A 27,973-nucleotide genomic window follows, 5' to 3' on the forward strand; every position below is an offset into this window, starting at 1 on the left:
CTCGCCTCCGGGGCCTGATACAATAGCCTAACCCAGTCGATGACCCCCGCCCCGAACCCGAACCGTCCTAGTGCCTCCCACTCCCAATCGACCCGGTCAAAAGCCTTTTCAGCATCCATGGCTACCACTATCTCTACCTCCCTACTCTCCGGGGCATCATAATCACGTTGAGCAGCTTTCTTATGTTGGCCACCAGCTGCCTCCCCTTTACAAACCCGGTTTGGTCCTCCACAATTACATCCGGTACACAGTCCTCAATTCTGGTCACCAAACTCTTGGCCAGAAACTTGGCATCTACGTTGATCAGAGAGGTCGGCCTGTATGACCCACAAGCCTCCGGGTCCTTATCCCGTTTCAGAATGAGCAAGATGGTGGCCTGCGACATCGTCGGGGGTAAACTCCCTCTGTCTCTTGTCTCGTTAAAGGCCCTGACCAGCACCGGCCCCACTATCCCGGCAAATCTTTTGTAAAACTCCACCGGATACCCGTCCAGCACCGGGGCTTTACCCGGCTGCATGACCCTCAGGCCCCCCCAATACCTCTTCAATCCTGACCAGGGCCCCCAGTCCATCCACCAACCCCCTCCCCACTCTTGGGAAGGTCAGTCCGTCCAGGAATCGCCTCATCCCCCCCCCCCCCCGGTCCCCCGGGTGGTTCCGAATTGTACAGCTTCCTATAAAAGTCGCTGAAGACCTTGTCCAGCCCTGCCGGGTCACCCACTAGATTACCTTCCCCATCCACTACCCTCCCTACTTCCATGGCCGCTTCCCTCTTCCTCAGTTGCTGCGCAAGCATTCTACTGGCCTTCTCCCCATGCTCATAAATCGCACCTTTTACCATTAACACACTGCATATTTAACACAAATCTAATTTATTTGACTTTTAGCCAGAATATTAGCCCCTGTAAATGGGCTGGAGTTTCTTATCAGCAGAAAGAGACCCAAATGAACATGGTTCTGTCCTGATTGTGAGAAACAGCAAAATCCAATCACTGTCATTACTTGTGGCCTCGTTGGTGTCTCAGCAGGGAGGATGACTGAGTGAATCCCTTCCCACACTGAGAGCAGGTGAATGGTCTCTCTCCAGTGTGAGTTCGCTGGTGTTCAGTGAGGTCAGATGATCGTCTGAACCCAGTCCCGCAGTGAGAGCACCTGAACGGTTTCTCCTCAGTGTGAACACGTTGATGGCTCATCAGTTCCCCAGAACTTTTATAGCACTTCCCGCAGTCTGGACATTGAAACGGTCTCTCATCAGTGTGAACTCGCTGGTGATTCAGCAGGTGGGATAACTGAGTGAATCTCTTCCCACACTTGGAGCAGGTGAATGGTCTCTCCCCAGTGTGAACTCGCTGATGTACAGCGAGGTGAGACGAGTGTCTGAACCCAGTCCCGCAATCAGAGCACCTAAATGGTCTCTCATCAGTGTGAACACGTTGATGGCACATCAGATTCCCAGAACTTTTGTAGCACTTCCCACAGTCTGGACATTGAAACGGTCTCTCCCCAGTGTGAACTCGCTGGTGTCTCTGCAGGTCGGATGACTGAATGAATCCCTTCCCACACTTGGAGCAGGTGAACGGTCTCTCCCCAGTGTGAACTCGCTGGTGACTCTGCAGGGCTGTTAAATGAGTGAATCCCTTCCCACACTTGGAGCAGGTGAATGGTCTCTCCCCAGTGTGACTGCGTCGATGAGTTTCCAGCTGGGATGGGTAAGTGAATCCTTTCCCACAGTCCGCACATTTCCACGGTTTCTCCTCAGTGTGACTGCATTTGTGGCTTGTGAGGCCTGATGATTGAGCAAATCCTCGTCCACACACACAACACGTGTACGGTTTCCCTCCACTGTGAACAATGTTTTTTCCTTCCATGTTCAAAGTACGTTGATATTCAGGATACGATAAACTGAGGAGTCTGGTGCTTGGTTTGAGTTTCCAGACTTTGAAGCCTCCACTTCGAACACCCTGTGAAACGGATTTAAAAACAGAAAATAGGGAGTGAGAGAGAACCCACAAAAACATAAAGGCAGGTTGTGAAATTGAACTGAATGAATCTGGTCACTTGTGGGGCCGACACTTGGAAAAAGTGACCATGAAAATGGTTGAATTGTTATAAAACCCAATTGACCTCTTTGGGAGGAGAAAGAGGTGAAGAGGGATTTTGTATATCTACAAGACATATTAAGAGAGCAGTTGGCAAAGCAAATTCGATCTGAGCATCATCAAGAGTAATATTGATACTGAAACTATGCTTCTGGTGGCACATGGATTAGCACTGCTGCCTCACAGCTCCAGGGACCTGGGTTCAATTCCGGCCATGGTGACTGGCTGTGTGGAGTTTGCACTTTCTCCCAGTCTGCGTGGGTTTCCTCCCACAGTCCAAAGACGGGCAAGTTAGGTGGATTGGCCTTGATAAATTGCCGCTTAGTGTCCAGGGATGTGCAGGTTAGGTGGGGCTATGGGGTTACAGGGATAGGGTAGGGGTGTGGGCCTAGGCAAGGTGCCCTTTCAGAGAATCGTTGCAGACTTGATGGGGCGAATGGCCTCCTTCTGCACTGTAGGAACTCTATGGTTCTAATTCTATTCTATGAATCTTTATAAAGCTCTGGTCACCACTCTTCAGGAAGGATCTGAAGGTTCTTGAGAAGGTGCAGAGGCGATTTACCAGAATGGTTCCAGCAAAGGAGGTTGAGGGGAGATTTGATCGAGGGCCACAACATTATGCCAGATTTCCATCAGGTGGACAAAGAAACTCTGTTTCCATTCACTGATCGTACAAGCAGCCGGGACACAGATTTAAAGTTTGGGGTAAAACCTGGATTGAACTATATAAGATCCTGAGGGGTTTTGACAGGGTGGATGTGGAGAGGATGTTTCCTCTTGTGGGAGAATCGAGAACGAGGCGTCACTGTTGCAAAATAAGGGGTCGCCCATTTCAGATGGAGATAAGGATTTTTTATTCTCTTGAGGGTTGTAAGACTTTGGAACTCACGTCCTTAAAAGGCAGTAGAAGCAGAGTCCTTGAATATTTTTAAGCAGAGCGGGATAGATTCTTGATGAGCAAGGGGGTGAAAGGTCATCAGGGGTAGGCAGGAATGTGGAGTTGAGGTTAGAATGAGATCAGCCGCAATCTTATTGAATGCTGAGCAGGCTCGAGGGGCCGAGTGGCCTGTTCCTAGTTTGTATGTAAAAGGTACAGGAGATATGAGGTGATATGAGATATGTTTTTACACAGCGAGCGGCAATGATCTGAAACTTGCTGCCTATGAGGGAGTTTGAAAATAGTTACAATGAGTGATTTGATTTCAAAAGGAAATTGGATAGACGTCTGAGGGAAATAAACCTACGAGGATACAGGGATAGAGCAGGAGAATGGCACTGACTGGATTGCTCCAGAGAGCTAGCAGGACAGTGATTGACCGTCAGCCAAACAACCTTTATCCCATTTTCAATATTTTTATATCCGCTGAAGAGAAATGTTCAAAGGGGCTGGTTTAGCTCACTGGGCTAAATCGCTGGCTTTTAAAGCAGACCAAGGCAGGCCAGCAGCACGGTTCAATTCCCGTACCAGCCTCCCCGAACAGGCGCCGGAATGTGGCGACTAGGGGCTTTTCACAGTTACTTCATTGAAGCCTACTCGTGACAATAAGCGATTTTCAATTTTCATTTCAAGAAAATTACAAAAAAAACCTTTTGGACTGGAAAAGGGAATGAAGGATGACCTGATCCTGTAAGATTATGAAAAGGTTTGATATGATAGACAAGTGGAAAATGTTTCCACTGGATAAGAATAAATAGGAGTTAGTCATTAGTTAATCGAATGTGCAGTTCAAGAGCAGTTCAGACGGATTTCACTCATACATTTCACGTGTGCAAAGAGATTTCCTCAGTTTTCCCACTGGTTAACACTCCAACTTTAAAAGTCCCAAACCATTTGATCCGATTTCAGCACATTGTTATTGACGAGGGGCAGTTTAACTGTTCTGTCCAGGGAGACAAAAATCACTGTTCACCTGAACCTGCTCAGACCCCAACACGTTAACAACTCCCTGATCATGTTTGGTCTGTTGTCAATCACACCCAGGACAGACCTGTGGTGGACGGCCTGTACTATTTAGTTGCTTTATTAATTTATGTAATAAATTTCTTACCTTGGCCAAATGGTACCAATCGTAATCGGTTGGCAAAGCATAGTTTCTATCTGCAATATCGATTTCAATGGCTGGGGTATTACTCATCATGCATAGCAGCTGAGAATGTGCTCTATCTACATTACAGATGGTCCTCGCACATGCACAGAGTCCGGCTGTGCCCGGCGCATGCGCTGTTCAGGTTGTCGCTGACGGTGCGAGGGGCGGGATATAAACAATTGAGCGACTTTCAGGATTGGAGCCGGTGGGTGGCCGGGGAGCGATAGAAGCTGCGGAGTGAGCCGGGAGGCTTCATAAATACCCCGTGGAGGCTTCAACTCCCGAGGAAAATGTTAATGGTCCCGTCTTAAACAGCACCGAATAGAGAGAGAGCTGAGCGGTGACAGGCCCGGGTTACCGGCCGCCATCTTTACAGAGGACAAGGTGCCGCAGGCACATGCGCTGCCAGCCTGGACCGGATGCCAACTACATAAGAACATAAGAAATAGGAACAGGAGTTCATCTGGCCCCTCGAGCCTGCTCCGCCATTTAATGAGATCATGTCTGATCTTTGTGGACTCAGCCCCACTCTCCGGCCCGTACACCATATCCCCGAATCCCGTTATTCTTTAGAAAGGCATCTATCTTTTTCTTAAAAACGTTTAAAGAAGGAGCCTCAACTGCTTCACTGAGCAAGGAATTCCATAGATTCACAACCCTTTGGATGAAGAAGCTCCTCCTACACTCCGTCCTAAATCTACCTCCCCTTATTTTGAGGCTATGCCCCCTAGTTCTGCTTTCCCCGACCAGTGGAAACAACCTGCCCGCATCTATCCTATCTATTCCCTTCATAGTTTTATATGTCTCAATAAGATCCCCCCGCATCCTTCTAAACTCCAATGAGTACAGTCCCAGTCTACTCAACCTCTCGTCATAATCTAATCCCCTCAACTCTGGGATCAACCTAGTGACTCTCCTCTGCACTCCCTCCAGTGCCAATATGTCCTTTCTCAGGTAAGGAGACCAAAACTGAACACAATACTCCAGATGCGGCCTCACCAACACCCTATACAATTGCAGCATAACCTCACTAGTCTTGAACTCCATCCCTCTAGCAATGAAAGACAAAACTCGATTAGCCTTCTTAATCACCTGTTGCACCTGCACACCAACTTTTTGCGACTCGTGCACCAGCACACCCAGGTCCCTCTGCACAGCAGCATGTTTTAACATCTTACCGTTTAAATAATAATCCATTCTGCTGTTATTCCTCCCAAAATGGATAGCCTCACACTTGGCAACATTGAATTACATCTGCCAGACCCTAGCCCATTCACCTAACCTATCCAAATCATTCTGCAGACTTCTGGTATCCTCTGCCCTTTTTGCTTTACCACTCATCTTAGTGTCGTCTGCAAACTTTGACACATTGCACTTGGTCCCCAACTCCAAATCGTCTATGTAAATTGTGAACAACTGCGGGCCCAACACTGATCCTTGAGGGACCCCACTAGTTACAGGTTGCCAACCAGAGAAACACCCATTTATCCCCACTCTCTGCTTTCTGTTAGTTAACCAATCCTCTACCCATGCTACCACTTTACCCTCAATGCCATGCATCTTTAGTTTATGCAGCACCCTTTTGTGTGGCACCTTGTCAAAAGCTTTCTGGAAAGCCAGATATACCACATCCATTGGCTCCCCGTTATCTACTGCACTGGTAACGTCCTCAAAAAACTCTACCAAATTAGTCAGACACGACCTACCCTTTGTGAACCCATGCTGCGTCTGCCCAATGGGACAATTTCCCTCCAGGTGCCCCACTATTTCCCCCTTAATGATAGATTCCAGCATTTTCCCTACAACCGAAGTTAAGCTTACCGGCCTATAATTACCCGCTTTCTGCCGACCTCCTTTTTTAAACAGTGGTGTCACGTTTGCTACTTTCAAATCCTCTGGGACAACCCCAGAGTCTAGTGAATTTTGATAAATTATCACTAGTGCGTTTACAATTTCCCTAGCCATCTCTTTTAACACTCTGGGATGCATCCCATCAGGGCCAGGAGACTTGTCTACCTTTAGCCCCATTAGCTTGCCCAATACTGCCTCCTTAGTGATTACAATCATCTCAAGGGCCTCACCTATCATATCCTTATTTCCATCAGTCACTGACATGTTATTTGTGTCCTCCACTGTGAAAAAACCTGTTCAACTCCTCAGCCATTTCCCCATCTCCTATTATTAAATCTCCCTTCTCATCTTCCAAAGGACCAATATTTACCTTAGCCACTCTTTTTTGTCTTATATATGTGTAGAAGCTTTTACTATCTGCTTTTATGTTCTGAGCCAGTTTACTTTCATAGTCTACCTTACTCTTCTTTATGGCTTTTTTAGTAGCTTTCTGTTGTCCCCTAAAGACTTCCCAGTCCTCTAGTCTCCCACTAATGTTTGCCACTTTGTATGTTTTTTCCTTCAATTTGATACTCTCCCTCATCTCCTTAGATATCCACGGTCGATTTTTCCCCTTTCTACCGTCTTTCTTTTTTGTCGGGATGAACCTTTTCTGAACACTGTGAAAGATCGCTCGGAAGGTTCTCCACTGTTCCTCAACTGCTTCACCATGAAGTCTTTGCTCCCAGTCTACCTTAGCTAGTTCTTCTCTCATCCCAATGTAATCGCCTTTGTTTAAGCACAAAACACTAGTGTTTGATTTTACCTTGTCATCCTCCAACTGTATTTTAAATTCCACCATATTGTGGTCACTCCTTCCAAGAGGATCCCGAACTATGAGATAATTAATCAATCCTGCCTCATTACACAGGACCAGATCTAGGACCGCTTGTTCCCTTGTAGGTTCCATTACATACTGTTCCAGGAAATTATCCTGGGCACATTCTATAAACTCCTCCTCAAGGCTGCCTTTACCAACCTGGTTAAACCAATCGATATGCAGATTAAAATCTCCCATGATAACCGCTGTACCATTTCTACATGCATCCGTTATTTCTTTGCTTATTGCCTGCCCTACCATCCTGTTGGTGGCCTATAGACTACTCCTATCAGTGACCTTTTCGCCTTACTATTCCTGATTTCCACCCAAATTGATTCAACCTTGTCCTCCATAGCACCAATATCATCCCTTACTATTGCCCGGATGCCATCCTTAAACAACAAAGCTACACCACCGCCCTTACCGTCCATTCTATCCTTTCGTATAGTCTGATACCCTTGGATATTTAACTCCCAGTCGTGACCATCTTTTAACCATGTTTCAGTAATGGCCACTAAATCATAGTCATTCACGATGATTTGCGCCATCAACTCATTTACCTTATTTCGTATACTACCAGCATTCAGGTAAAGTACACTTATGCTGTTTTTTATGTCTTTGTTATGAATCCTAACACCTTGATCAGTAACTTTTCGCAATTTATTTTTCCTCTTACCCTTTCTCCTAATTTTCCTTGTCTTTGAACCCATATCTCTACATAATAACCTGTCACGTAACCTGCTGCCTTGATCTCCATTAACCATTATACTGTTCATAGCTTTACACTTCCCTTCCCCCCAACTTGCTAGTTTAAAGTCCTTGTGACCAACCTATTTATCCTATTCACTAGAACACTGGTCCCAGAATGGTTCAGGTGAAGACTGTCCCAACGGTACTGGTCCCTCCTGCCCCAGTACTGATGCCAATGCCCCATGAAATGGAATCCCTCTTTCCCGCACCACTCCTTTAGCCACGTGTTAACTTCTCTAATTTTCTCAACCTATGCCAATTGGCACGTGGCACGGGTAGTAATCCAGAGATTATAACCCTGGAGGACCTGCTCTTTAATGTAGTCCCTAGTGTTTGATAATCCCCAAACAGGTCCTCTTTCCTAGTCTTACCTATGTTGTTACTCCCAACGTGGACCACAACAACTGGATCCTCCACCTCCCTCTCCAAAATCCTTTCAAGCCGATCAGAGATGTCCCTCACCCTGGCACCGGGCAGGCAACATACCATGCGGGACTCTCGATCTGGCTTACAAAGGATGCCATCAATCCCCCTAATTATAGAATCCCCTACAACTACCACTTGTCTTTTTGCTCCCCCCTCTTGAATGGCTTCCTGTACCACGGTGCAGTGGTCAGTCAACGCATCCTCCCTACAGCCCTCTTCCTCATCCACACAGGGAGCAAGCACCTCATACCTGTTGGACAAGGTCAAGGGCTGAGGCTCCTCAACTCCTAAACTCAGGATCCCCCTACCTGCCTCCCTTGCAGTCACACCACTCTGTCCCTGACCACTGTCCGAATTAACAGTACTTATTCTACCGGGTGTGACTGCCTCCTGAAACAAAGCATCCAGGTAATGTTCCCCCTCCCTGATGTGCCGCAGTGTGTGCAGCTCGGTCTCCAGCTCATCAATTCTGAGCCAAAATTCCTCGAGCAGCCAACACTTGCTGCAGATGTGGTTGTTGATCTCCAAATTTCTTTCCCTGTCAGTCTGGCCTCAATAAAAGTTGAGACAGATTCGCACGTAAACAGAAGTTATTTATTTAGCTTGCAAGCTTGAATCATCTTACAGAAATGTAACAGGACATCCAGCCTCTTACACTCCAGAAAACGACTGACTAAAAGACAAAGGGATCTCTGCAAAATCAGTTCAAATGGTATCAAGTTTCACATACTCGACGGACATAGGTCAGCCTAGGTCCCTCCTGACCTGTTCGATCTATTCTGATTGGCTCACTTCCAATCCCTTTCTCTGGCCCCTATCAATGAAGCATCACTCTCATAGACACACCTCTTCCTGCTTTTTCCATGCGGTCTCAAATTCCTTTGTCCCTAACTGCAAGAATCAAAGTGGCTTATTTCTACATTACATTAACTAGTAACTCTAAAGTAACTATTTTATATCACATTCGCCATTCCCTCCTTTTATCATTCCATGATAACCGAACTATCCAATCTATAGCTACGGTTCCTCATCTAAAAAGATCCGTCGCTGCATTTCCAATTCCTGTCTTAGCCCCCCTTCATCTGCCTCACCCTCATGGATTTTAACAGTTAAATTTTTTTTCTCGGTGATTGGGGCGGTGATCTGATCTAGTGCACCCCGCATTCTACCCATCACACATTTAAGGATGGCCAGGCCCACAAAGATGCAGCCGATAGCTACCACTAGATACATGGCCATATTTATCAACCAGTCCTTCCATCCTCCAGATCCCCAGTTACCCCAAGAGTCAGGATCCTGCATCCCGTCCAAGTGATCCCGTATGCGATCCATAAATTTAGTAATGTTAGCGGTCAAGTCCTGAACACCCATGATCCACTTGCCCTGTACTACGGCGCATACCCCACCCTCACGGGCCAGAAGATAGTCAAGAGCATACCGGTTCTGCATTGCAAACAACCGTAGCTGAGGCAACTCCTTGGTTATTGCCCCGAGGGCTCCCAAGGTTTCATTTCCCAAGATGGTAAGGCCGCAAATAAAATAATTCCGATCACTAACAGCCAAGGAACCCCCCACACCTCCCAGTGTCAATACGCTCAGAATGCCCCACCCGGCTGAGTGGCCCCGGTTGGGTGCAAGAACCTGAGGTTTTTTCCAGTTCTCGCAAAATTCAGCAGAGACTGCCCGGCGTGCTAACTGATTATGCAGGTTCCACGCCGAAGGGCAGGGGACTGTGGTAGGGACTAGAGTCCCTATAGCAATTCGGCGGGGAAATGGGGTGAAAAAACGTTGGTCGCCGTACCATTAAATAAAAAGTAGTATCCTTGTTCCGTGTGGAGACTAGCATCACAATCAGCATATCGGTTGCGTAAGGACCTCCCAGTAGCCCAGTTTATCCAATTTTGAAATGCCCATTCGGGCCGCCCAGCAATGCAGAAAGCCCTATTCCCAACAGTGATATGAGAGACATTCGCCCAGCCACAAAGGAGCTGGAGGCCAGCGTTCAATGGAACGCAAGTGATGTTGTAACAAACGCATTGGCCAGACGCCTGGGTGATATGGCACCTCCTGTCCGTACAGGTGGGAAACAGACATGTTATATTTGTGTCCACCTCTACCAGCAAACAGCCATATCCTTCACTGCTGAAGCAATTCTCGTACGACCGGGAATCCCTATTGGGAGTGAAGTGGCTAGGTATGTACGCCCTCCACCGTCGCAGCCTATCGTACTGTGAGTGGGGATTATCCCGAGGAAGGGGAAGGCAAATAGCCGGTGGTGCTGAATCCGGATCGTAAGGAAGAGTGACTTGCTGGGGCAATGGCTCGGAACACTGACAATGAACCACCGTTTGGGGAGTGCCCCAAAGCGGTGAAACAGAAAATAACCTAGACACCGCTGCGGGGTTTGGGTAGCAGACAACCCGTCCCTGGCCATACAGACGGTGGTAAATCTGGTAGAAGAGATTCATACTACCCGGGTTTTCCTCAGTTTGGCCTTTAATTAACTTAAGTGCATCTCCCGGTAACCTACGTTCTAGCTGTACTTCCCTTCTCACACGCCCCGTCCTCTCTCTAGTCCCTTTCTCTTTCTCATGGTCTCTTCCTACGCTCTTCTGACAGCCTGATGTTACATTTATTGTACCACTTTTAACACATCCAAAATCAAATTTACATGTATTCCAAAAACAAGGCAATGTCCATATAATGTTCCCTTCCCATCACCGGGGCCGGTGCAGCTGCTTCATGACTCCCGCATTCTCCTTAACTTTGATGACCTTCCATGAGTCGATACCATGTCCTCGTATATGGGGGCAGTGAAGAACATCACCTTTGCATAGGTGATGTATCCTTGTAGATTGGTTGGGGCTACACAGATACATAATATTCCCCTTTTCCATGTCCATCGCCAATAACACGCCAAGCGAAGTGAGGCCAAATATCAGACAGACGATGCGTAGCCACTCCATCATGCTCCACACCTGTAAAATAGCACTGGAGAAGGGAGGCAGGTTAGTATCCGACCCTTTACAGTAGTGGAGATGGACTCAATTTACAGTGATGTAGGTGGACCCAAGCACTTCGCCCCTCCACTTTAACTGCTGTGGGGGTGGTAAGGAGAACTTGGAAGGGCCCGTCCCATCGCGGCTCCGACCCCTTCCTAGTCCAATTTTTGACCATTACATAACTACCGGGCTGGACTGAAAGTGAGCTAGGTACTGGGGCAATGGCTGGTGAGCCGCACGGACTGGGCCATGGAGTTCCTTGAGCACTTGCGTAAAGGCTAGAACATAGGTGGTCATTTCTTCAGTCATCTGATGAAACTGAACCCGTCTGGGAACCTGCAGGCTCCAAGGAATTCTAAGAGGCCTGCCATAAAGAATCTCGGCGGGAGAGAGCCGGGCTGGTCCCGCAGGTGTAACCCGCAGCTGGAAGAGGGCAACGGGGAGCAACTTAAGCCATGTCAGTCCCGTGTCTGCTCTTAATTTAGCCAATTTAGTTTTGAGGGTCTGATTGTGTCTCTCAACCACCCCGGCTGCCTGCGGTCTGTAAGCACAGTGTAACTGCTGGCGTATGCCCAACTGGGAGCAAAACTCCTTGTTAATTTGTCCAATAAAATGAGGCCCATTATCAGAACTTAACTGAGCTGGTATACCGTACCGGGGAATGATTTCCCTCATCAAGACTTTAACCACAGTAACAGCTTTACTATAGATATTCGGATACGCCTCAACCCATCTGCTGAACTCATCCACAATGACCAAAACATATTTATAACATTGACACCTTTCTAACTCAATGTAATCCATTTGGAGCGTCTCAAAGGGACCACTGGGCAACGGGGTTTGCCCCTTCCCACAAGGGATACCTTTTCCGGTGTTATATTGCTGACAAATCAAACACCGATTACTGATACTTTGGGCCAACCCCTGCATTTTAGGGTGCCACCAAGTGTCCAGCAACAAATCACTAGTCCCTCGAGCCCCACAATGAGTTGCAAAGTGTACACATTCGATGACCCATAAAGCCAGTACATCAGACATACAAGTCTGATGTGCAGGCGTGGTCCATAAAGAGGAAACAGAATCATATGTACAACCTAACCGTTTCCACATTTGTTTATCACTCTCAGGAGCGTCCTCCTGTAACCTTATGACGTCTGGCATTGGCTTGTCAGAAGCAGACACATTCATAGTAGATCGTTTAGTCTGACTTAACATTTTAGGCACCATCACTTGCTGAATTTGTGCGGCTGTGCGCGCTGCACAATCTGCTCGTTCATTACCAACGTCAACTGGGGTTGTACCATTCGTGTGGGCAGCGCATTTAATAACGGAAATCTGCGCTGGCAGAAGGAGGGCCTGCAGTAGGTCATTAACTAAACCCCGGTGGGATATTTGACCACACATAATCATGTCAGGTTGTTCTGACGAAATGTCACTCAAATCGCCCCTTATTGTGGTAGTTTCCTGAATCAAGGCTAAACAGTCGTGGCCAGGTGCGTCTTCATGGACAGGGGGACCACTAAGAAAACAGGCTGGATTGATAGTGGTACAGTGTTTAAATGTCAGACGTGGATTGTTCAAAAGGTATATCTCATACCTATTCTGACGAGCTGCGGTAAGATGCTGACCATTTGCCCAATATCCCTGGCATGGTACTGGTCATGGACCTGACGTGTAATATGAGGGCTTACCGAAGCTGACTGTGGCCATAAATGTGGTGATATTGTAACAAAATCGGCTGTGCCTTCTTTTCCCGTGACTGTGGCTGTAACCTTGACTGGCCATTCGGTCTCAAGTAATGGCCGGTATTTGTCCTCCAACTCCCTGTTTCGTCCAGTTCTGTCATAGGCCAGGGTAACGTGATGGAGTGACTGTTCAATGTCTAACGTCCACCACTGGGGGGTGATAGAAATATAGCACTGTTGTCTCATCCTCCTCTTCGCTGATCCACCCACCCAAAGTCACTATATTGGAGCTCCTGCTGGTAAACTACCATTTCTGCCGCTTGTTGGGATCGCAGATCATCCTTTTTCATTACATACTCAGTCTTAACCTTTGTAACTGAGCCTCCTTCTTGGCCTACACCCTCCTTCCAGTAAAATCTGACTGCCCTTGCCATCTGGGAAGGGTCGTTCTCTGTCCAATTCATGTTATTACATTTCACAGCAGTAACCACAGAAGGTGGTAGGCAATGCATTAACATAGCACAGTATTGAGGGGAATTCTGACCATTTTGATACAGCAAATCGCCTGACTGCCCCCGGTAGATTTCATTAAAACGCCCCAGACATTCCTATGGCTCGTCAATCTTCCTAGGTTTTAGGTCTAAGATAACAGAAAGATTTATGGGCCTTTGAAATGTGCTATTCAACGCATTCAAGATCTGTGTCCTTCTTTTCTCTATTTGCTCTCTTTTTTTTTTAAACTTAAAAATGTTTGAAAATTCAAATTGAATTACTGCAACTTGCAAGCTTAGCTCTGATCTCAACTCAGAACTAAATTTACAATTTGCTTAACACAAACTTGTATAACATTTACAACTTAATTATTTCTTTATCTTAACAATTTTTCTTTTAACAAGTTTCTTTTCTGTTACATACACATAAGTATTAGCAAAATCAACTATCATAAGTATTAGCAAAATCAATTATCATCTCCAGATTGACACTTTTTAAAATGGTGTCCATGATCTTCTTTAAGTTTCTATTAATCTCCAGATAAAATGAGATAAACCTTATTTCAAGTAAGTAAAATTTAAGATTCTGGCAATTTCAATCAATTGCTTTCGAAAATAATAACTTTTATCAAAGAGGTGGAGAAACCCACTGGTTTCCTTTAATTAATTCAAAACGTAACTTTGCTGGTGTTCACTGACTCAAAGGAAAGGTATCCGATTACACTGCAGACTGGTGCTGTTATCTCAAGGCCTGAGTGAGAAGCACTGTCTGTTTTCAACTCCGCCTGCTGCTGTTAACCCTTTGAGAGACTTCTGCTTCAACCTCACAATCTCAACTAGACCTCGGAACTTTACAGTCCAAGGAGACAATTTTAGCTTAATCAACTATATATTTAAAACACTCACACATAGAGTTGAACCATCTTCAGATTTAAAAAGTTATACTGGACTGAACCTTTATTATTTAAGTCACATCAGCCTCTGAACCCTGATAATAGACTGAACCTTTATTATTTAAGTCACATCAGCCTCTGAACCCTGATAATAGACTGAACCTTTATTATTTAAGTCACATCAGCCTCTGAACCCTGATAATAGACTGAACCTTTATTATTTAAAGTCCCATCAGCCTCTGAACCCTGATAATAGACTGAACCTTCATTATTTAAAGTCCCATCAGCCCAAAACCCTAACCCAAGCCGAAACAACAATATGAAATCCCATCAATTAAAGTGCTAATCCCCAGACTGACCTGTGATTTCGTCGAGGCGGTCTTTCTGTGCCAACCGCGAGTGACCAGACTAATCAGACGATAAGAAGAGGGGAACAATCAATGCTGGTCGTTTTCCATTTCTACATTGAGGGCCCTTTGTTCCCGTCCTCCTGTTCATAATCAGTCTAATTCTGATTTCGCAGTTGGATCAGGATCGCCCAGAGAAATCCCGGTTTTCGGCACCAAATGTTGATCTCCAAATTTCTTTCCCTGTCAGTCTGGCCTCAATAAAAGTTGAGACGGATTCGCACGTACACAGAAGTTATTTATTTAGCTTGCAAGCTTGAATCATCTTACAGAAATGTAACAGGACATCCAGCCTCTTACACTCCAGAAAACGACTGACTAAAAGACAAAGGGATCTCTGCAAAATCAGTTCAAATGGTATCAAGTTTCACATACTCGACGGACATAGGTCAGCCTAGGTCCCTCCTGACCTGTTCGATCTATTCTGATTGGCTCACTTCCAATCCCTTTCTCTGGCCCCTATCAATGAAGCATCACTCTCATAGACACACCTCTTCCTGCTTTTTCCATGCGGTCTCAAATTCCTTTGTCCCTAACTGCAAGAATCAAAGTGGCTTATTTCTACATTACATTAACTAGTAACTCTAAAGTAACTATTTTATATCACATTCGTCATGGTCACTGACGGTCTCAATGGGATCCACCAGTTCCATCATCATACAGCAACAGCACATCACCTGTCCAGCCACATTCAACTAGTTAATTAATTTAAATATATATTTTTTAAATTTTCTTTATAGAACCTCAAGGATAAACAAGAACACCAACCTAAACACAGCCCTCTCTCGCCACTCACCCGAACTCAGTCACTCACCTAAACTCAGGTGCACTCTGTTCCAATCAGCACTCAGTCACTCACCTAAACTCAGATGCACTCTGTTCCAATCAGCACTCAGTCACTCACCTAAACTCAGATGCACTCTGTTCCAATCAGCACTCAGTCACTCACCTAAACTCAGATGCACTCTGTTCCAATCAGCACTCCGTGACTAAAGGCACTCCTACCACACCTTTTGTGCACTCACCTCTCCCAGCACTGTCCCGGCTCTCTCCTCCCACACTTTTTAAATCTCCCGGCTCTCTCTTCCGGCGCTGTTTTCGCTGTCCCGGCTCTCTCTGCTCCCGCGCTGTTTTCGCTCTCCTGGATTGACTGAATGGAGTCTCCAGGATTTGATTTGATTCATTTGTGGGAGTCACTGGCTGGGCCAACATTTATTGCCCATCCCTAATGTTCCTTAAACCGAGTGGCTTGCTCGGCCATCTCGGAGGGCATTAAAAGAGTCGACCACGTTGCTGTGGTTTGGAATAGTGTCGGGCAGATCAGGTAAGGATGGCAGATTTTCTTTTCTGTTCATTCACGGGATGTGGGTGTCGCCGGCTGGGCCAGCATTCACTGCCCAGCCCTAATTGCCCTTGAACTGAGTGCATCTCAGAGAGCATATTAAGAGTCAACCGGCTGACTGGATCTGGATCTGGAATCACATGTAGGCCGACCAGGTAAGGATAGAAGGTTTCCTTCACTGAAGGACAGGAGTGAACCAGATGGGTCTTTGCAACAATCGGCAATTGTTTCATGGTCATCAGTAAACTTTCAACGAGTTCAAATTTCACCTTCTGCCTTGGTGAGATTCATGGGTCGTTACAATAATCGACAATGATCATAGAATTTACGGTGCTGAAGGAGGCCATTGGCCCCATTAGGTCTGCAAAGTATTGAATTCAAATATTACCTTCTGCCTTTGTGAGCGTCAAAGCTCGGAAATCATTAGGACAATGCTGCCTGAAATGATGGCAGAAACCCTCATAACATTTAAAAAGTATTCAGACAGACATTTGAATTGATGTAACTTAAAAAGCTACAGACCACAATCTGGAAATTGAGATTAGGCTGAATACCTACTTTGTAGCCACGATGAGCTGAATGAAATGCAACAGAAACAACAAACTTTAACAAAATCTGGTATAGTAACTCTCACTGCAAACAAGGTCAGCAGTTTGCCCAGTTTAGCTGCCAAGTATGCTAATGCGGTAGTTTTAAAATTTACCTGCATACGTAAGAGTACTGTGGTGAACCACTGTGTACACCTATATTAGGGGATGTAAGGTAGGACCTGCACTACAGGTTCGCCGGTAGCCCCTGCCGGCTGGCTCCATCCACTAGGAGCTGTATAAATATGCGTGTCCTCCATTGATCTGCCATTTTGCCAGCTGCAGTAGGAGGCCACACATCTGACTGCAATAAAGCCACAGTTGTACCCAATCTGAGTCTTTGTGCAATTGATCGCGCATCAATTTATTGCAGTCAGGTTTTCAACAAAATGGATATCAAAATCAAACCAGATCGCCTGCAGCTGGATCTGCACTCGCCCAACGCCAGAAAGGACTTTACTCACTGGCTAGCTTGTTTTGAGGCTTACATCAACGCTGTGATCCCGATGCCAACGGAGGCTCAGAAGATAAACGTCTTGTATTCTAGGTTGAGCTCCAGCGTGTTCCCGTTGATCCAGGACGCCTCAGTTACGCGGAAGCGATGGCACTCCTAAAAGAACACTATGCGCAGAAAACCAACACGCTCTTTGCCAGGCACGTACTCCCCACTCGCTCTCAACTCCTGGTGCGTCCATCGAAGACTTCTGGCGGGCCCTAATCCCACTCGTCCAGGACCGTGACTGTCAGGCTGTTACGGCCGCTGAACATGCTAATCTCCTCATGCGCGATACTTTCGTAACAGGGATTGCGTCGGACCGCATCAGAGAACGACTGCTGGAAGGGGCCACGCTTGACCTAGCGGAGATGAAAACGTTAGCGCTCTCCATGACGGTCGCATCCCGTAATGTCTAGGCATACCCCCCTCACCACGCGACCTACCGTCCTACCCCTCCTGGACCCCGCAAACAACCCCCCCAACTGGGGCCCAGCCTAGCCAATCCGCCTAGCCGCATGCCGATCCACACACCCAGGGGGTCCCCGCTGCTACTTCTGTGGTCAACAGAAGCCCCCCCGCCAACTCTGCCAGGCCCGCACCTCCACTTGCAAGTCCTGTAGTAAAAAGGGCCACTTCACAGCTGTGTGCCAGGCCCACGCAGTCACCGCTTTCGTGCCCGCTATCGCCCCCTCCCCCTGCCAAATGCACAATGGGCGCCGCCATCTTCTCCTCCCGGGGCCATTTGTGGGCAGTCGGTGCCGCCATCTTCCCCCCCTCAGTCCACATGCGGCCATGGGCACCGCCATCTTGCCCAGCACCACCAACGTGCATCCCATGGGTGCCGCCATCTTGTCCCGCCCTGTAATGTGCGCCGCATAGGCGCCGCTATTTTGTTCCCCACAGGACCTCCGGACATCCCACAATCTGGGTCGCTGACACTCTCCATCCGAAACATCTGATGACCACCCGCAGCTCACCTCAATGACGCTGGACCAATCTCGTCCACACAACCTGGCCACCGCTTCGACAACGGTGAAAATCAACGGCCACGTGACCACTTGCCTGCTCGACTCCGGGAGCACCGAAAGCTTTATACACCCAGATACAGTAAGGCGCTGCTTCCTTGCAGTCCAACCCGCCAATCAAAGGATCTCCATGGCCTCCGGATACCACTCCGTCCCGATCCGAGAGTTCTGTATGGTCACTCTCACTGTTCAGGGCGTAGAATTCAGCGGTTTCCTTCTCTACGTCCTTGCTAATCTCTGCGCTGCACTATTGCTGGGCCTGGATTTTCAGTGCAATCTCCAGAGCCTCACCTTTACATTCGGCAGGCCCCTACCTCCACTCACCGTTTGCGGTCTTGCGACCCTCAAGGTTAACCCCCCCTCCCACTTTGCCAATCTAACTGCGGATTGCAAGCCCGTTGCCACCAGGAGCAGACGGTACAGCGCTCAGGACAAGGCCTTCATCAGGTCCAAGGTCCAGCGGCTGCTTCGGGAAGGCATCATCGAGGCCAGCAACAGCCCCTGGAGAGCCCAAGTGGTAGTAGTAAAAACTGGGGAGAAACACAGAATGGTCGTGGACTACAGCCAGACCATCAATCGGTACACGCAGCTCAACGCGTACCCCCTCCCACACATATCTGATATGGTCAATCAGATTGCGCAGTACCGGGTCGTCTCAACAATTGACCTGAAATCCGCCTACCACCAGCTCCCCATCCTGAAATCGGACCGTACATATACTGCCTTTGAGGCGGACGGTCGGCTTTATCACTTTCTTTGGGTTCTTTTCGGCGTCACTAACAGGGTCTCGGTCTTCCAAAGGGAGATGGACCAAATGGTCGACCAGTACGGTTTGCGGGCCACATTTCCGTACTTAGATAATGTCACCATCTGCGGCCATGATCAGCAGGACCACGATGCCAACCTTGCTAAATTCCTCCGCACTGCCACTCTTCTCAACATTACGTATAATAAAGAGAAGTGTGTGTTCAGCACGACCCGCTTAGCCATCCTTGGCTATGTAGTCCAAATCGGACTTCTGGGACCTGACCCCGAACGCATGCGCCCCCTCATGGAGCTCCCCCTCCCCCACTGCCCCAAGGCACTCAAACACTGCCTGGTGCTCTTTTCCTACTACACCCAGTGGGTCCTAAACTATGCAGACAAGGCCCGCCCATTCATACAGTCCACTCAATTTCCCCTCGCGGCCGAGGCACAACATGCCTTCGCCCGTATCAAAGCTGACATAGCCACGGCCGGGATGCACGCAGTGGACGAGGCACTGAGCTTTCAAGTAGAAAGCGACGCTTCAGATGTCGTCCTTGCCGCCACTCTAAATCAGGTAGACAGACCCGTGGCATTCTTTTACTGCACCCTTCATGCCTATGAAATTCGGCACTCATCTGTCGAAAAGGAGGCCCAAGCTATCGTTGAAGCTGTGCGCCATTGGAGGCATTACCTGGCCGGCAGGAGATTCACTCGTCTCACTGACCAATGGTCGGTAGCCTTCAGTTCAACAACACGCAGCGGGGCAAGATCAAAAATGATAAAATCTTACGGTGGAGAATCGAGCTCTCCACCTATAATTACGAGATTTTGTATCACCCCGGCAAACTCAACGAGCCCCCAGACGCCCTCTCCCGAGGTACATGTGCCAGCGCACAACTAGACCAACTCCGGGCCCTTCATGACAGCCTTTGTCACCTTGGGGGGGGTCACATGGTTGTACCACCTCGTCAAGGCCTGCAATCTGCCCTACTCCATCGAGGAAGTACGGACAGTAACCAGGGAATGCCAGGTCTGTGCGGAGTGCAAGGCGCACTTCTATCGGCTGGACCGTGCGCGCCTGGTGAAGCCTTCCCGCCCCTTTGAACGCCTCAGTGTGGATTTCAAAGGGCCCCTCCCCTCCACCTACCATAACACGTACATTCTCAGTGTAGTCGATGAATACTCCAGATTCCCCTTCACCATCCCATGCCCGATATAACGTCTGCCACCGTCATCAAGGCCCTCAACACCATTTTTGCTCTGTTCGGTTTCCCCGCCTACATCCACAGTGATAGGGGATCCTCATTCATGAGTGATGAGCTGCGTCAGTTCCTGCTCAGCAGGGGTATCGCCTCCAGCAGGACGACCAGCCACAACCCCCGGGGTAACGGGCAAGTAGAAAGGGAGAATGGGACGGTTTGGAGGGCCGTCCAACTGGCCTTAGTGTCCAGGAACATCCCAGCCTCTCGTTGGCAGGAGGTCCTCCCTGAAGCACTACACTCCATCCGGTCACTACTATGCACCGCCACAAATAACACACCCCATGAACGTGTTTTTACCTTCCCCAGGAAGTCCACATCTGGGGTGTCGCTCCTGACTTGGCTTGCAGCTCCAGGACCGGTCCTGCTCCGTAGGCACGTCCGACTCCACAAGGCGGACCCCTTGGTGGACAGGGTACACTTGCTCCACACCAACCCTCAGTATGCCTACGTGGAGTTCCCCGACGGCCGCCAAGATACTGTCTCCCTCAGGGACCTGGCACCATCAGGTTCCACCCCAGCACACTCCCCCGCCCATGCGCCTCCCTCCCCTCTCCCGCCGCTACCAACATTAACCCCACCAGGCCCAGGCCCAGGCCCATCCCCCCCCCCTGCCCACACAAGAGGATGAAGAAGATTTTGGCACGCTCCCGGGGTCATCCGACTACTGGCCAGCACCAGCACCGACATCGGCGCCACCGTAACGTCGCTCGCAGCGAATTGTCAAAGCACCGGATCGACTGAACCTCTGACGGCTCCGGACCGTCAAAATGGACATTTTTTTCCTTTCCCACTCATATTATAAGACACTGTACATAATTTGCAACGTTGTATATAGTTCCACACCACCCCCGCCGGACTCATTTTAAAGGGGGTGAATGTGGTGAACCACTGTGTACACATGTATTAGGGGATGTAAGGTAGGACCTGCACTACTGGTTCGCCGGTAGCCACTGCCGACTGGCTCCGCCCACGAGGAGCTGTATAAATATGCGTGACCTCCATTGATCTGCCATTTTGCCAGCTGCAGTAGGAGGCCACGCATGACTGCAAAAAAGCCACAGTTGTATCCAATCTGAGTCTTTGTGCAATTGATCGCGCATCAAGTACAACAGCAAATTATTTAATTACACCGATCACATTGGGGAAGTTAGTCTCAAATTTAACCCGGAATGGTCATTAAAAATTTCCCAGTCACTCTGATATCTGAAATCTTTATCCACGGACAGAACAGACAAACCATTTTACCTCCCAATGATATTCAGGTCCTGATGATTCGAGTAACTCAGTCAGACGATGATGTGATGTTTGGTTTGAAGTTCCCGTTAGTAAATCCTCCTCTTTCGAAAGGGGTTTCCAAAGGAATTTCACTCTCAGTCCAGGAGAGAAATTCACAAGATTCTCTCTTCCGGCTTCCGGGTCCTGGACGGCCGCGCATGCGCCCTGTTGCACCTGAGAAAGATGGCGGCCGCGCAGGCGCCCTGCGGCATAGCACCCACAAAACAGATAACAGCCGTCAACAGGGGCCGATCAGAGAGAAAAACACCGATGCGGCCTCCCCATTCGGGACATACACCGAATTGTATCAAAAGTACCGGAACCAATATATCACCCTGAGGAACGTAATGAAATAATGGCGGATAAGGCTACCCAGAATGCCGGGCGAGGATGAATACGCCCTATGTTCGTCACAGGAGTCAGAACGCGCAGGCGTCAGAATGTCCCGCCTCCGAAAGTCGCCTCTCTGTGTGGAGCATGCGCGGTGCTGCTCCGGGCTGAGCGCAGCCGCAGTGAGTGAGTGCGGCTTCCAGAGGCTGAATGAGAGCCGCCGCGAGCGGGGACAATGGTGAGAACCCAAAACCCCCAATAAGACCCATTGGTTTTATTGTCAGTCTGCAGACAGGAGCTGGAGAACTGAACCCAGGCAGAGGAGAGGGAGGGAGAAAACTGGCAGTGGAGGAAAGAGATGGGTTTGGATTTCAGCCCAGGGAGGAGGGAGAGTGTGTGGGACGGGGATTTACAGCTTTGGGGGAACAAGAGAGGAAAAAATGTTCCAGAGAAACTAGAATTCGCTGTTCAGAATTTCTATCCTGGACTGACAGTGATGGCTTTTGCAAACTACTTTTACAGGATATTGGAAGTGGAGGATTGGCCACAGAAAACTCAAAACCAAACATCACATCGAGATCTGACAGCCACTCGATTCATCAGGAGCTGAATATCATCAGGCTTTGAAACTGGAAGGAGAAATGTTTGTCAGGAATAAGAAGGGTGCAGTCACAATGTTGGGGGTATACTACAGGCCTCCCAACAGCCAGCGGGAGATAGAGGAGCAGATAGGTAGACAGATTTTGGAAAAGAGTAAAAACAACAGGGTTGTGGTGATGGGAGACTTCAACTTCCCCAATATTGACTGGGACTCACTTAGTGCCTGGGGCTTAGACGGGGCGGAGTTTGTAGGAGCATCCAGGAGGGCTTCTTAAAACAATATGTAGACAGTCCAACTAGGGAAGGGGCGGTACTGGACTTGGTATTGGGGAATGAGCCTGGCCAGGTGGTAGATGTTTCAGTAGGGGAGCATTTCGGTAACAGTGACCACAATTCAGTAAGTTTTAAAGTACTGGTGGACAAGGATAAGAGTGGTCCGAGGATGAATGTGCTAAATTGGGGGAAGGCTAATTATAACAATATTAGACGGGAACTGAAGAACATAGATTGGGGGCGGATGTTTGAGGGCAAATCAACATCTGACATGTGGGAGGCTTTCAAGTGGCAGTTGAAAGGAATACAGGACCGGCATGTTCCTGTGAGGAAGAAAGATAAATACGGCAATTTTCGGGAACCTTGGATGACGAGTGATATTGTAGGCCTCGTCAAAAAGAAAAAGGAGGTATTTGTCAGGGCTAAAAGGCTGGGAACAGACGAAGCCTGCGTGGAATATAAGGAAAGTAGGAAGGAATTTAAGCAAGGAGTCAGGAGGGCTAGAAGGGGTCACGAAAAGTCATTGGCAAATAGGGTTAAGGAAAATCCCAAGGCTTTTTACACGTACATAAAAAGCAAGAGTGTAGCCAGGGAAAGGGTTGGCCCACTGAAGGATAGGCAAGGGAATCTATGTGTGGAGCCAGAGGAAATGGGCGAGGTACTAAATGAATAATTTGCATCAGTATTCACCAAAGAGAAGGAATTGGTAGATGTTGAGTCTGGAGAAGGGGGTGTAGATAGCCTGGGTCACATTGTGATCCAAAAAGACGAGGTGTTGGGTGTCTTAAAAAATATTAAGGTAGATAAGTCCCCAGGGCCTGATGGGATCTACCCCAGAATACTGAAGGAGGCTGGAGAGGAAATTGCTGAGGCCTTGACAGAAATCTTTGGATCCTTGCTGTCTTCAGGGGATGTCCCGGAGGACTGGAGAATAGCCAATGTTGTTCCTCTGTTTAAGAAGGGTAGCAAGGATAATCCCGGGAACTACAGGCCGGTGAGCCTTACTTCAGTGGTAGGGAAATTACTGGAGAGAATTCTTCGAGACAGGATCTACTCCCATTTGGAAGCAAATGGACATATTAGTGAGAGGCAGCACGGTTTTGTGAAGGGGAGGTCGTGTCTCACTAACTTGATAGAGTTTTTCGAGGAGGTCACTAAGATGATTGATGCAGGTAGGGCAGTAGATGTTGTCTATATGGACTTCAGTAAGGCCTTTGACAAGGTCCCTCATGGTAGACTAGTACAAAAGGTGAAGTCACACGGGATCAGGGGTGAGCTGGCAAGGTGGATACAGAACTGGCTAGGCCATAGAAGGCAGAGAGTAGCAATGGAGGGATGCTTTTCTAATTGGAGGGCTGTGACCAGTGGTGTTCCACAGGGATCAGTGCTGGGACCTTTGCTGTTTGTAGTATATATAAATGATTTGGAGGAAAATGTAACTGGTCTGATTAGTAAGTTTGCAGACGACACAAAGGTTGGTGGAATTGTGGATAGCGATGAGGACTGTCGGAGGATACAGCAGGATTTAGATTGTCTGGAGACTTGGGCGGAGAGATGGCAGATGGAGTTTAATCCGGACAAATGTGAGGTAATGCATTTTGGAAGGTCTAATGCAGGTAGGGAATATACAGTGAATGGTGAAACCCTCAAGAGTATTGAAAGTCAAAGAGATCTAGGAGTACAGGTCCACAGGTCATTGAAAGGGGCAACACAGGTGGAGAAGGTAGTCAAGAAGGCATACGGCATGCTTGCCTTCATTGGCCGGGGCATTGAGTATAAGAATTGGCAAGTCATGTTGCAGCTGTATAGAACCTTAGTTAGGCCACACTTGGAGTATAGTGTTCAATTCTGGTCGCCACACTACCAGAAGGATGTGGAGGCTTTAGAGAGGGTGCAGAAGAGATTTACCAGAATGCTGCCTGGTATGGAGGGCATTAGCTATGAGGAGCGATTGAATAAACTCGGTTTGTTCTCACTGGAACGAAGGAGGTTGAGGGGAGACCTGATAGAGGTATACAAAATTATGAGGGGCATAGACAGAGTGGATAGTCAGAGGCGTTTCCCCAGGGTAGAGGGGTCAATTACTAGGGGGCATAGGTTTAAGGTGAGAGGGGCAAGGTTTAGAGTAGATGTACGAGGCAAGTTTTTTACGCAGAGGGTAGTGGGTGCCTGGAACTCGCTACCGGAGGAGGTAGTGGAAGCAGGGACGATAGGGACATTTAAGGGGCATCTTGACAAATCTATGAATAGGATGGGAATAGAAGGATACGGACCCAGGAAGTGTAGAAGATTGTAGTTTAGTCGGGCAGCATGGTCGGCACGGGCTTGGAGGGCCGAAGGGCCTGTTCCTGTGCTGTACATTTCTTTGTTCTTTGTCTCTTCCGTTTAAGGAAAAAAAATGTCAATGATCAGTGTGACTGGAAAAGCACGAGACACACACAACACACACTCGAATGAGAGTGTTTCATTGCACTGACTGGAAAGAGCTTGAACTTGTTACACAGCCTGAAAGAAAATCACACCATTCACAGCAGGGAAAAACTATACTCCTGTTGCGTGTGTCGACAAGGCTTTAAGTGGGAGAGACATAAAGACCCCTCACAATGGAGAAACCCTGGAAATGTGCGGACTGTGGGAGGGGTTTCAGTTACCATCACAACTGGAGGTTCATCGGCACAGTCACACTGGGGAGAGACTGTTCACCTGCTCCATTTGTGGGAGGGATTCACCCATTCATACAACCTTCACACACACCAGCGAGTTCACATTGAGGAGAGGCCATTCACCTGCCCTGTTTGTGGGAAGTGATTTGCTTGATCATCCCACATTGTGACACACCAACTTGTTCATACTGATAAGAGACCGTTTACATATCCTAACTGTGAAAAGAGTTTTAAATGTAAAAAGGATCTGCTGACACATCAACGTAGTCACACTGGGGAGAGACCGTTCACCTGCTCCGTGTGTGGGAAAGGATTCATTCAGTCATCCCACCTGCAGACACATCAACGTGTTCACTCTGATAACAAACATTTTAACTGTCCTGACTGAGAAGAGCTTTAACAAAAAGGATTTACCAACACGCCAATATGCTCACACTGGGGAGAGACCATTCACCTGCTCTGTGTGTGGGAAAGGATTCAGCCATCCATATGCCCCACTGAACTACCAGAGAATTCACACCGGGGAGAAGCCATTCACCTGCTCTGATTGTGGGAAAGGATTCATTAATTCATCCAACCTTCTGATACACCAGTAACTTCATACAGGGGACTGACCGTTCACCTGTTCTGAATGTGGGAAGGGATTCACACGTTCATACAACTTTCTGACACATCAGCAGGTTCACAGTGAGCAGACCGTTCACCTGCTCAGTGTGTGGGAAGGGATTCACTCGTTCCTCCTACCTATTGAATCACCAGCGAGTTCACACTGGGGAGAGGCCATTCACCTGCTCTGTGTGTGGGAAGGGATTCAGTCAGTCATCCAACCTGCTGACACACCAGAGAGTTCACAGTGGAGAGAGGCCATTCACTTGCTCCATATGTGGGAAGGAATTTTCTCATTTATCTTATCTTCTGAAACATCATCAAGTTCACACTGGGGAGCGGCTATTCAACTGTAATGTCTGTGGAAAGGGAGTTTACTCACTCATCCCACCTGCTAACACATCAGCGAGTTCACAAGCGACTACAAGGTTTAGATTATACCATTATTGATGCTGTTAATTATGTCCAGGACTGAATAATGTTCACTCTGACTGTCTTAATCTGCTGATGAGGTTTATAAATGTGAAATAAATCAACTTTATTTGAAATGTTGTTGCAGATCTTTCACACCTGAGTGTTTAACATCACCTGTCTGGAGCTCAGAAAGGACAATCTGTGGAAGGATCATACGGCAGGAACAGAACTTCAGCCTGGACACAGTCCTTCAGGGTCACGCTGAGAGGGACAAACAACACTTTGGTCTTTCTCATCTCGTTTCACTGTCAGCAAAGCCCCCGTGTGGGTTAATCCTGAGGCGTGTAAGAAATGTGTCCCAACCGCTCTCTTCCATGTTTCAGAGCTCCTAGAACAGAAGCTCCTTTACAACTGTGTTCAGAGTCAGGAAGAACAATGGTGAATGCTGGAAATGTGCTGTCAGATCTGAGATTGGTGTAAAACTGTGATGTTCCTGATTGAATTTAAAGCAGCTGGTTTAAGTTTCCAGACTGAAAATGTGTTTGTGTGACAATCACAATGAAATAATTGAATAGAAACCTACTTAACATAGATTGGTTGAAGTCTGCGTTAAAATAGCAGCTGTTAACTGCTGGGATAATTGGACAACAGTTTGATTCCCAGATAATGAAGGAGCTGCAGTGTGTATCCAAGAATTCCCAGTTTTGTTTATGTGTGCTTCCCACATTCTGTCTTTTTAAATAAACCTCAGCCCTGCGGGCCTTTAACAATCAGAAACATAATAGAGTAAGGGCAAAGCTGTGCCCGCCCCTTTAACTGGGAGCTGAACAGTGTCAGAACCCCGGATGTCCCTTTAAGAATAAGTGATGTGTTCAGCTGAAGATTCCTATTGGCTGCTTTCTGGGTTGTCTCCTTATTCTGATTATTCTCAGTGATCCTCAGGTATATGAACCTGCTCTCCTGTCTCTCACACACTGAACATCTCTGTTCTGTTTCAGATTCTGACTTAACCTCTCTCCGCTCTCACACTCACTCATTCCACAGACCTCCTACCTCTCTATCTTTCTCTCAGACACTCACTCCTTTAACCTTTCTATTTCACAGAGCGCCTAAACTCACTTAATTTCTCTCTCTGAAGAAGCACAGAACACACTGAACCTCTCCAACATCTCATTTATGGAGACTGAATCTTTTCTCTCTCTACCTCTCACTTTCTCTCTCTCTCTCTGATCGGCCCCGACTAACTTTACATCTCCAATTTTCTAATAACCCTCATTGAGGAAAATTTAATTTTGGATAATGTCCCCTCATTTCTCCCAGTGATATCCTCAGTCCATCTTCCTGTTCAGTTAATATGTTAAAAATCTAAATAACCTCATATTTTAATGTTTAAAATGGGAATGGAGGTGAATGTAATGCTGGGACTGGCAGCAATATGTGTGGGTGTTCTTGATACTGTCAGAGTGAGTTCACCCTCACAGACAGGAAGACTGTTCATGGTGATAACATGAAACTGACGCCTGCGTTTCATTCTCAGGAAACACAACTTCCTGTTTCTCTGCTGCCAGTTCCAAACCACACATCTCACTTCTGAGCAGAAAATAAATCCAGGGACCACAATCTGGTGAGAACATCTGTCAAGGCGGCCTGTATCTGTCCACAGAGTCAGGGCAGAGTCACACAGATCACATTGTGGTGACATTTACAAATGAGCCGGTTATTTCTATTCAGAGTCTCCATTCCCGGACAGCACCGGCTGTGTCTGTGGATCAGTCACTGAGTTCTTTCTGCTCTTTGTAGCTGG

At 47.7% G+C, this 27,973-nt stretch overlaps 1 protein-coding gene and 1 long non-coding RNA gene across 2 annotated transcripts; one reads left to right on the forward strand and one right to left on the reverse strand.

Moving 5' to 3' along the window:
* Positions 1-854: 854 nt before the first annotated feature.
* Positions 855-21,411, reverse strand: LOC140422638 (uncharacterized). The gene is made up of 2 exons (XM_072507640.1): positions 21,254-21,411; positions 855-1,960 (listed from the first exon to the last, which is right to left on the reverse strand). The coding sequence occupies exon 2, from the start codon at positions 1,865-1,867 to the stop codon at positions 998-1,000; it is 870 nt and encodes a 289-aa protein (XP_072363741.1). The 5' UTR covers positions 1,868-1,960; positions 21,254-21,411; the 3' UTR covers positions 855-997.
* A 386-nt stretch (positions 21,412-21,797) lies between these two features.
* LOC140422639 (uncharacterized) lies at positions 21,798-26,951 on the forward strand. Its single transcript, XR_011947530.1, has 2 exons — positions 21,798-21,851; positions 26,315-26,951. It is a non-coding gene; the product is annotated as an uncharacterized lncRNA (long non-coding RNA).
* Positions 26,952-27,973: the final 1,022 nt, after the last annotated feature.

Source organism: Scyliorhinus torazame, chromosome 5 (assembly GCF_047496885.1).
Source record: "Scyliorhinus torazame isolate Kashiwa2021f chromosome 5, sScyTor2.1, whole genome shotgun sequence".
Lineage (NCBI taxonomy): Eukaryota > Metazoa > Chordata > Chondrichthyes > Carcharhiniformes > Scyliorhinidae > Scyliorhinus > Scyliorhinus torazame.